At 24.3% G+C, this 12277-nt stretch overlaps 1 protein-coding gene across 6 annotated transcripts in view; it reads left to right on the top strand.

Annotated features, from left to right (window-relative positions):
* Window positions 1–12277, top strand: part of LOC126904245 (BAI1-associated protein 3) — an 84407-nt gene that overhangs the window by 45372 nt on the left and 26758 nt on the right. For all 6 annotated transcript variants that reach the window (XM_050683110.1, XM_050683076.1, XM_050683098.1 and 3 more), the window contains one exon: window positions 8741–8909. In XM_050683110.1, coding sequence (XP_050539067.1) covers window positions 8741–8909 — 169 coding nt within the window. The remainder of the gene's footprint in view (window positions 1–8740; window positions 8910–12277) is intronic.

The raw sequence follows: 12277 nt of genomic DNA, 5'->3' as shown, positions 1-12277 counted from the left end.
TTTTTTTTTGAAAATCTAACACTTATTCTGCCCACAGGGGGGATTTAAAATAGCAACTTTTTTACAAAAACTAACTTTTTCAACTTAATTTTTGAAAATGTTCCGGAAATACTGCGTCCTTTAAACATATATAAAATTAAAGCTTATTTTATGTACTACAAAATGAAAAAAAAAAATTTGTCTCGACACTTTATCTTCTGCATGTACACGGATGCCGTAGTTTANCTTTATCTTCTGCATGTAAACGGCTGCTGTAGTTAAAAAAACGATATTTTTGTGTTAAAATTTTCGATTTTAAATTTTCAACTTAAAAGTGCTATAACTTTTCGAAAAATGTAATTATCAGCACAAATTTTTTTTTTCTAAATACATTATAGGTGCATCTTTCATTTGACATACTTTTTATTAAAATTGGACAATTTCCCCTAATATAGGGGGCGTTCAAAACTTGAAATATTGTATAAAAAATAGAACTTTTTCAACTTAACTTTTAAAAGTGTTTCGGAAATACTGCGTCCTTTAAACATATATCAAATTAAAGCTTATTTTATGTACTATAAAATGAAAAAAAAAAATTTGTCTTGACGACCTATCTACTATGTGCAAATTGCTGTCAAAATTTAAAAAAAAATGTAATATTTGCGATAAAAATCACCTTCTATAAGGATATTTTTTGTACTTAAAACTGCCATAACTTTTTCAAAAATCAACAAATCAACATAATTTTTTTTTATACTAAAACCTTAGATATTTCCCTTTCATTTGATATCATTTTTTTTGAAAATCTAACACTTATTCTGCTCACAAGTGGGATTTAATATAGCAACTTTTTTACAAAAACTAACTTTTTCAACTTAATTTTTAACAATGTTCCGGAAATACTGCGTCCTTTAAACATAAAGCTTATTTTATGTACTACAAAATGAAAAAAAAAATTTGTCCCGACGATCTATCTTCTATGCGCAAATGGCTACCGTATTCAAAAATATGCTATTTTAACAAATTTTTTTTTTTAAATTAAACACTATCTACAGATTTGCATCGAAGCGTTTTTTATAATAGTGATTTTAATCACTGTCAGATATCATCTATACTGAACCCAACTATGCCACGACCCCACTGTGCTGGGTTTTTTGTTTTTTATTATGACATTGTTGTTATTTCTATTTTTAACAAAACACGAACAAAGTAATGTATAAGGAGAATTAAAAAAAGAAATTTTAAAATTAGAAGATATACAGTAACAAATTTTCATTCTGAAAAATAAAATGAAATTATTAACAAAAAAAAAAAAAAAAAATCCCAATTAGACGATAGTGATGATGTTTTATTCTGTAAAAGTTTAAATTTTATTTTTGAAAACAAGGAAATTTATTTTCAGTTATTTCAGTTAAGACAAAGCAATTAAAAAATTATAGACAGCACTTATAATATTTTTATTATCATTATTATTTAAAACCAAAACACTATAATACTATTATTTAATAAAGAACAATTTTATCCATTTAAACATAAACGATATAACAGAGTGTTCAGTAAGTAAGGAAACGGTTTCTATTGTTATCATTGTTTGTAAAAATTTAAATGTTTCCTTATTTACTGAAAACCATGTATAATGAAAAAGTTTTGTAACAAAAAAAAAAACTTATTTCATCATAATAAAAAGTAATTTAAAAATTATGATAATTTTTAAATTACTTTTTATAATTATTACTTTATACGATTATAATCGTTATAAGATATAGCTATTCTCTATATATTTTTTATATTGATATCATTATCTAATTTGATTGGTATACCATAGTCTGATTTTAACAACAATGGTAACTTAATAGTATTCTCTAAAGTAAAAAAAAATTGTAAAAACATTAAAAATTTAAATTTAATTTTTTTTCGTTTTCGATTTAGTTTTTATACGATATTGACATACTGCGATATTGGGAACATATTTATTTTACATATTGCAATATAATAACGCTGAAATTCAATTCGATATCGATATTTAAAAATATATCTTTGAAAAATCCTAATAACTAGTATTGTATTGTTTATTGGACAACATAGAATAATTCTTATGATAAATATATTGCCTTATGATAAAAATAGAACGTTGCTAAACACTACCCTACTCCTCTTCTTTTCTAAATCTTCAAATGCCAATATCAAAAAAGTTATAATATAAAACTGGTTATAAACTACTCCAAATTTTATTTTAGCTACTTTGCATTTAATAGTAAAAAAAAAAAGAAATAGGTTCTCATTTGAACAAATGGGAATCTATTATTATTTATTTTTACCAAATAGGAATAAATTTTTCTTACAATAAATGTTATATTTACTATACTTAATGGTTTATAAAAATAATTAAATTTTGATATATACATTTTTTTTGAAAAAAATTAGGTGGTAATATACATATAAACCATACCGTATAATAATAAGTTATTAGATGCTTTATTTAGTTAAATAATGATAACTATATTTTTGTATAAAATAACTATTGATTACAACATTACCATTAAGATTTTAAGATAAAGATTTTATTATTTTAATTTTCATCAATTCTTAAAAAAATAATACACCATTTTAGGAAGAAACATGAGATTAAAATATTTGAATTGACGATATCTTAAACAATCATAATTTCGTATATTTTAAATTGAAGAGATTTTATACTTATTTTTTAAATATTGCTGAAATTAAAATTATTTTTTTACTTATTAATATTTAACAGTTTAAAACTGTGTTATTCGATATTTTTAATTAATTTTTAATGGATATCTTAAATAACTCAATAAATATAAATTAATTTTTTGTTTGATGTTATCATGATTACTGCTCGTTTTAGAATTTCCAATAGTTAGGTACCGTGATATTAATCATCAAATGTTTTCAGACCACTTCACAAAACTTGATTTATTTTAAAAATTGATATAATAATAATTTGCATTTAATTTAAATAAAAAATAAACTCAATAAGTGCTATTATTAAAAATTCGTACATTAAAATCAATCACCAAATTGATTTTTAATTTAATATTTTAACTTTAAAATTGAAGGTCTATGTTATTACTTTTCAGGGTTTATTCGTATTCTGGTTACTATAATAGTATACATTTTGTTGACAAGCAATAAAAATTTTAATGACTAGTTAGCTCGTAATTAATTTGTACATGTTAATACCAATGGCATTTATTGAACATATCGATTTTTTAGTTAGATATGTTAATTAGATTCTGAATCATCATTCAACAAAAAAAAAAAAAACATTTCAAAAAGTGTTGTTACAATATTAGGGAACAGCTATCGTATTATCAATGTTAAAATTTTCTTTATTGAAGTAAAAGGCTTTTAATAATATTTATAATATTATATTTGATGTATTACGTACAATACTTTTATTTTAAAATTAGGACAAAATGCTATAATTTGCTTTTTATTCAAGCTAGTAGTTGACCAGGCCCATATTAATGGGGAAATATGAGGGATAACGGTCACTGGGCTCACAAATATTATACAGAAAAAGAAACCGGTTTTTGTAATTCGCCTTATTGCTAAAATAACTTAAAAAAATTCAGTTTATTGTTATTGTTATTCATTTTTTATCACCTGCAGCTTTTATTTTTGTTGTAATAAAAAATATTGTTCTATAAATAATACAGTTTTTATGAAAAAACTTTTCTTGGTGGCCATTAAAATATCTGACTCTGAGATTACGATTTGGTAGACTCTTGTGGTTGATTGGTTTGGTTCATTAACGCAAACTCATTCGTTATTTTTTTTGTGTTCATGTGGTGTTGATTTTTGGTCACACGAGTAAGTCGAGTTTATGTTACAATTACACGTAATCTTTAACAGCTTTAATAAAACATTAGATTTTGTTGTTTTTGTCTTCATATCAAAATTTAGAAAATAAAATTTAACATTAATTATTATTTATCTTTGGATTAATGATTTTTATGTCAAAATTTATGGGTTAGCAGTGATTTATAAATACTAGTTCAAATGCTTTTACTATTGTTCAAATTTCTGTTCATATATTTATTTTATATGTTAATATAACTTACTATGATTTCAAATAGTATTTTATTTAATGATATTATTTTTGCTTTTTAAAAAGATATGGCTTGAGACAATATATACGGAAAAATCATTTCTATTTGAATAAAATTGATTGTTTAATTTAAACAGGACTTTTAAATTAAGTGTATAAGTCTCATCTAGATTTACATCATATTTCAATTGATATATTGTGAAAGATGTTGGAATTTGATCACAGCCTCAATGAGTTGCCTATTGAACGTATAAACCAAAAGTAATAAAATTTTGTTTTCTTTTATGTTTCTGGATTTGCAACCCTTATAAATTACTTTGTTTATAAAGCTTTATGTTTTAATAAGAATAAGTTTTCTATATTTGAATTCTACCAGTAAGTAATTTGTCCTTTGCAATGTTATAATTCCAGCTAACAAAAATATCTTTTTTTTTCTGTATTATTAAATTTATTAAGCGCATAGTAAGTTTTTAATGTACTTTTTTAATTTTGATGATTATATTTAAAAAGTTAGACACAAATTATAGTCTCTGTTTTCAAAGTTGAGAATATAAATGTATTAAAAATTATCCACCTTCAAATTTAAGCCTAATTATTATTTCCGAATTAAGCCGAAATTGGATTAAAGATAACAATAATTATTATTTGTTTTGATTATGATAAGAGGCTAAACAATTAACTACCGCTTAGTACAAAATTTTAAATCATGTACTCCTAAGTAACATTTACAAAACGGGTCTACTTATATTATTTTTGTGAGACTATACAACTAAAACCATATTACATATCCTCTAATATCGTCGGGATTTACAACTTCACATAATTCGTATAAAAGCCTACATCAATCATATTGTATTTCTATTTTTCTTACTGTGTGTCAAATAAAAATTTCTATTTTACAATTATTTGTGATAATTTTATCATATTGTAATTTTATCGTAATAGACCATTTACTTTGGATATAATTTTAATATTGCCATTTTCATTTTTATATGTTTTATCAATATTAACAACAAGGTAATCAAAGTTACCTCATTTGCTGTAATTACTATTTTATTAAAATTCTGTAAGAAAGTTACTTAAAAATGAATTTTTAATAAAAAAAGCTCAAGATACAAGATTTCATAACACACTCATTTAAATCATTTAAAATAAATTTAAAATGGATATTTTAACATCACCGTTGGTAATTATTCAACTGATGTTTTTATATGACTTAGTTTGACTTTACATGGTTTGATTTTTGTCATTCATCGTCTTAAGTAGACCAGTTTTATCGATATCTAGTCATATTATAAAAAAAAATGTGCTTATAATTATTTTAACTAACAATACAAAACATTGTTTACTATTATTAGGTGTAAATTATGACAATTTTAATGGATTCAAATTAAATAGAGTTGCAATAATTCTCACAATTTTTTTAAGAAGATAAAGTTTATCCAGATTAAATAATTATTAACATCTTTAATACAAATTGAAGACCCGCTAAAGTAGTTTTAACTTTTTTAAAATAATTTAATAATGAATAATTACAACAATTTTTCATTTTTATTTAAAATATAGTGGTTTTTATTATTATTTANTGTAGCGTATCGCGGACTAGACAGTCTGAACTGAACTAACTGAACTGACTGATTCTTCCGATATATATATAGCTCCGATAAGGCTCTCGCTAATTCTAGAATATTCTATACCCGCGTAGGTTATCTTATGGCGTTATCGAAGTTTCTCGAAGGTTTTTGATAACGAGAACATTCGAGAATATTCGTTGCGTATGTTTTGGTCGCTACAGTCTTAATTCCTTATTTAAACTGTTTGTCTTGTACCTATATAGAATAGAATAGATTTTAAGATAATTTAATTATGGAAGATATTTTAGAATACTTTGTTGCCAATATTTCATAACTATATGCTAGAAATGATTAAATTCTAAACTATACTATTATTTAACGTTAATGATAAATTGTTTGAGAAAATTACATTATATTATCACATTTTTTTAAAATTAAATATTAAATATATTAATTTTATTTTGTAATATTAAGATATTATAAGATTATTGCATGTGGACCTGGTAGGTAGAAACATATGTTTCGGCGCAAGGGGTCCCGGTTTGATTCCCAGAGTGCTAACGAGATTTTCCTTGTGATCTTCTCATTAATGGTGTCTGGTCTCTAGTAAAAACCGGCCATAACATCCGTCCCGTCCATTATTGGCCTAGTCAAGAATTATCTATAACTCACTAACATGTAAATGAGGCCCACCTGAATGAAAACTGATCATTATTACACGTGGATTATTAAATGCCATTCTTAATTATGAAAAGTTAATAATTTAGTGTGCAATTAGTTTTTAAAATTAACTGCTTTGATTTTTTGACTTAGCAGATAGTTGAGTAACGTTACCATACTCTAATTAATAAATAGATATTAAATGATATAGGTTTAATGAGAAAAATTAATTAGACGTCTATTGCGAATTGCAACTTGCAATATACTTTTAAAATATTATTCTAATTTTCAACTCATTACTTTGGTTCGTATTTCGGAAGATATGGAAATAATAAACATAAGTACTTATTACAGAGGAATTGACTTAGTATCGTCGATTTTCAAATAAATGTGTAACACGTCATTTTTACTGATACAGAAATGAAAACACAATAATAAAACGTCGTTATATTTTCATTCATTCTAATACTAAGTGCAAACACATGTAACATTTGTATTGATATATGAAACAACACATGGTCAAAAACAACTTAGTAGGATGCTAGCTATAACATATAATAACTTCCCAATCCCTCATACAATGTTTAAATTTTATAATGTCAGTATAACCAAATCAACTTTATGTCAATTTCAATTATTAGTCTTGTGTGAAAATGAACTGATTTGATAAAAAATTAAGTTTCACTGATTGACAAAAACATTTAGTTTATTTACAAATTTTTACATCTTCAACAAAATATTTTAATTGATTATCAATATTTAAGTTATTTTATTAAACCTTAAGATCCTATTTTTATTTTTTATTTTGTGAATAAATATAGTTTATATAATTCTATACTGAAATTTATATTTTTGAATGTTTTCATAGATAACCAATGGATAGAAAAAAATGTTCAACCCAATTTTTGAAAATGTTCTAGAGCATCTGTCCTTTTTTAACTTATATCAAATTAAAGCTAAGATTACATAATTGTGAAAAATAGAAAAATGTTCCCAGTATAATGTTTTTATTAGTTATTTCATTTTAGAGTCGAAATTCGCAAAATTTCAAAAAAAAATTTCAATTTGTTATAATTTTTTCAAAAATACCCTGAACCTATTGAAATTTGAATACAGTAAACTAAAGACAATAAGCTTTTTTTGTTTTTGTTAATCAAATGAATTTGATTAAATATAATAAAAAAGACTATAGTCGTTGGCTCACATAAAATTGTGTTATTTATACCATAACAATAATATATCAAAGCATATAAAATACCAACAATAATTAAAAATGTTACCCGTGTGACTGAAATTACAAATAATCTTGTATAATACAATAATAACGAATCGATGAAAATCAAGAAATATCAATAAATGTGCCATTTTGTTAAATACAAAGAATGCATAAAGCAATAAAAAGTCATCCGTGTGACTTAATCAATTAACTTAAACCAACGGTGTGGTAGTTAAAAACAAGGCAAAATATTATTTTTACCTGCAGGTTTAAATACAATACTTCAACATAACAAATGATTATTAAAATCTTCTACAGTTTACAATAAAAAAAAATTTACAATTTCATAGTAAAACTAACACTTTTTTTCTATCTTATAACCTATTTTTGACAACAGTAGATTTTACATTAAAAATTCACTGCCGAAAGTGATAAGCGACTGATAATTCCGTTCAGAGACCAGGAGAGTAAGGGGTGGTGAGTGGACGGACATCTGAATAAGCGCGCGCTACATTCAAGTTCACATGCGGCGCGAATACTTTTGGTGTGCATATCAAATGAAAATTTTGAGTGCAATAAGAGTTTGAAAAATATTTCTTACGCTTTGAAAAAACATTATCAATTCAATGTTTGAAAATATTCCGGAGTATTTTGCCTTATTTTGACCTACATCAAATTAGAGTTCTTGTAGTGTATTACAATATTGGAAAAAACCTCTACGACGATTGTTTTACTATGATGTAACAACCGTCAAAGTAAAAAAAAAATTAATTTAAGAATCATTTAATATTTGGGTGAAATTTAAAAACCAAAAATGTGAAATTACAAATTTACAAATCATTGTTAAGTTAAACTGATTCTCATCGAAGCGCTTTTTTTTATTATAGTGGTACTAATGTCTGTCAGGTATCGTCTATACTTTTCTCGACTATCCCGCGACACCACAGTTTTGGTTTTTTTTTTATTTATACTTACCTGTCTAAAGTTAAGTTTAAACAACTTAGAAGTGTTTGAAGTATCTAGGTCAGGATATATCATTGTCGATAATACGATATTTAATAGATGATCTTCGTATAAGAAAATTATATTTCTATCTTTAAATAGTATTAGATTAAAATTAATTATTTTTTATGCATGAAGAACACAGATACATAGTTGTAGTTATAAATGAAAAAAAAAGTAACATTGTAATTCGTACCATAATAATTTTTAATTATCTTTTTTATAACTTTACAGAGTCCACGAAACGGATGGATCATTTTTTGAAAAATATAGTAGCCTTCAATGGAAATTGGATCAAAGACGCTTACAGATGGTTAAGGATAGTCGACAAGATGAATGTCCACCACCCGAGCTTAATGTAGGCGTCAAACCTCCACCAGTTTCCAGCATTCAACCTAAAGAGGTATGTAAACCGTATATTTAGAAAACTAATTATTTTTTGGGAAAAAAATTGAACTCGAGTATGAATTTAATAATATTGAGTTATGACAAGTAAAATAATTTTTCTTTACTAAATAAAAAAACTACACACAATACGTCGTTGTTAGGTTAGATATACATTTTTGTGTACAAAACTGGGAGCTTTTATTCGATTATGTTTAGTTTACTAATTTTTCTTTAGTGTTAAATTGTTGAGATTCTAAGAAAAATATGGACTGTTGATGACGTTTTTTGTCATTTTAGATATGAGTAAGGAAAAAGTGTACTAAGAAATGAAAAATCATTATATGTTTTGTTCAGAATAAACAAAAACACATGTCACATGATATTTTCATAAAACTGTATTAATTAAAAATTGAAAATTAAACAAATAATATCTCTACTGCTTAAAGTTGTCTTTTGATCACAATGTTTTAGTAGATTTTAATTATGTATCAAAAGTGATTATGTGAACATAAATGATTTGTTCATTGCTAACAAATTTCATTAATATTTTTCTTTTAAATATATATTATTCCTAATAAATTAATCAGAAAAAAAAATAATATATAGAAAAATTAGACTTGACTTTAGTTTTTTAAATGAAAACATATATGTTTAACAAACTTATAAACTAGAAGTTGATCTTCTAAAGAAAATAATTGGACGATAAAAAATTTTGAACAAGAATTTTGGAAGTTATATTAATTATGGGTCTGTTTATTTTTATCTTTAGGCGTTAATGAACTGCATTACATCCCCTGCCTTGTTATAAAAATTCTAATAACTTCAAAAATACTTATTGAAAATTATATAATATTATGTTTTATATTTTTAAATATATAATTCAAGAGTTATAGTTGCATAAATGTAAAACGACAATAATGTAAATAACCACTTTATATATATTTAAATTTCTTATTATGTTTTGCCTAAATGCATAGTTTATTGGTTTAAATTAAAATCGATTACTGTTATCAAGCATTTTTCATTTTATCTATAATTATAATCTATTATATTATCAGCGTTTTTTATTTTTACAAAAGTTTTTGATAAAATAGAAATAAACAAATTCAAAAGGATTTTCTGAAAAATTATCCAAATAAATGAAGGGTGTCATTTACAGCTTTCATTTTATGACCGCTCGAATAAACAACAATTTTATACTAGACGCGATTTAGTTCATGCTACTAGTATTTGATGGTCGTCATTTTATACCATTCTATTAGTTTGGTGTGAACATTAAGCTATTTCCCAAAACTGCATTTTATGACTATCATATAAGCAAAACTAGTAGCTAAAAATATGTTACAACTCGCTAGGAGGGATTTTTATCAGCGGGTGTCAACTGATTTTATTTAACAGCAACGACCTTCTAACAACAAAAATGTATATATATACATGTATATTTGAAAGTACCAAAGTTAATAAAACTTACTATTAGAATTGTTATATTTTTTTCATGTCAAGCTGTCAAATGCAATGTGTTAAAACCCTTATCAGAGCAAAGGGATAAACGAACAATAAACAATGTCCTTGTACAAAAACGATTTCTTTCGTTAATTACATTCACCAATTGGTTTTTTGTAGTATTCACTTTTGGAATTGACACTATAATAATCAGACATTAATTAATTTATATTTATTTATATATTAAAGAAATTTTGGTTATTTAATGAAAGCGTTTTTACACGATGAAGATATTTATATAAGGCTTCATTTACAAATTTTTTTAGTGCACAAAAAAGAAATTGTTATTAATCTTAATTTCATCACATCAATACAGCTTTTTAAGTTTGTATTTTTTATTTAATGGACTTAAATTCATTAGGTTTATTTAATTTAACCATTTTTATTAATCATTATTAATATTAAGTAAGCGTAAGAATCCGTAATTATAATACATAATTATGAATTCCTAATTAAGTACACACATACAATTCATTGACCATATAAATCAATAAAATACAATTTATAATATGTTTTTTTATAAAATTAGAAATATGAAAATATTTATAAAAGTTTTTTGATTATTTTATTAATTAAAATAATATCCTTGATATTCCACTTTAACAATGGCTATAGAATAATTTCTCCATAACTTGAGTTTAATTTTCAACTAGCTGCTAACATATTCAATGAATTTTTGTTGAATTTCCGTTTCTGATAAGACAGGATTTGTACTTTTGGGTTATTTTTAGCTTCGATGCGAAGCTGAGAAGATATTGGTTTTACTATGATGTGTTTTTTTTTTTGTGTCTGTTACCATTTTTTCTCAGCTCTCACGGAACCGATTTCTTTTAATGATACATTAAAAGATCACAAATCGTATCTAGTCGAATACATTACCCTCAAATATTGAAAAATTTTCTCATCTCCTCGTAAATGAGGAAATCTCTAAAAAAATTACAAATTTAAAAATCGCTAATTTTCGAAATTTTTTCAATTTTTTTTACTAAAAACTGCCGTAACTTTTTCAAAAATAAACATATCAATATAATTTTTTTAATAGATGCTTGATGTCTTTACCTATCATTTGGTATATTTTTTATGTAAATGTGACCCTTTATCTGCCCACAGGGGGGGATTTAAAATGACAACTTTTTCACAAAAAATTAACTTTTTCAACTTAACTTTGGAAAATGTTTCGGAAGGTCTGACACTTTTATATATATCTTAAATTAAAGCTAATGTAATATACTTTAATTTGAAAAACAAAAATTTGACCTCTGGACTTGTATTCATGGTGAAAATGGCTACCGAATGCTATTTTTGTGTACATTTTCTCGATTTTATAATTTACATTTTTTACTTTAAAATGCTATAACTTTTTAGAAATGTATGGATCAATACAATTTTTTCATGAGGAGTAGTATTTATATACATCTTTCATTCCACATGCTTTTTTTTCAACCAGACCATTTCCCTATATACGGGGTGGCTTCAAATCTAAAAATTTCATATAGAAAGTAGAACTTTTTCAACTTAACTTTTGAAAGTGTTCCGGAATGTCTGACACTATTATATATATATCTTAAATTAAAGGTTTTGTAATATGCTTTATTATAGAAAAAAAAATTTTGACCTCTGGACTTGTCTTCATGGTGAAAATGGCTACCAAATGCTATTTTTGTGTGAAAAATCTCGATTTTATTTTTTACATTTTTAACTTTATAATGCTATAACTTATTGAAAAGTGTATGGATCAATACAATTTTTTTATGAGAAATAATATTTTTTAATAATCTCTTTTTTATTCGACACACTTTATCTTAATCAAGATATTAATAAGGAACTAGCAGATCATATAGCTTTTGGAATAATACACCAATTTTTTTAAATTAAACACTA

The sequence above is a fragment of the Daktulosphaira vitifoliae genome, unplaced genomic scaffold (assembly GCF_025091365.1).
Source record: "Daktulosphaira vitifoliae isolate Bord-2020 unplaced genomic scaffold, ASM2509136v1 Scaffold_1, whole genome shotgun sequence".
NCBI lineage: Eukaryota > Metazoa > Arthropoda > Insecta > Hemiptera > Phylloxeridae > Daktulosphaira > Daktulosphaira vitifoliae.
The sequence above is the reverse complement of the archived record's forward strand: the minus strand, read 5'-3'. Positions and strand labels throughout refer to the sequence as shown.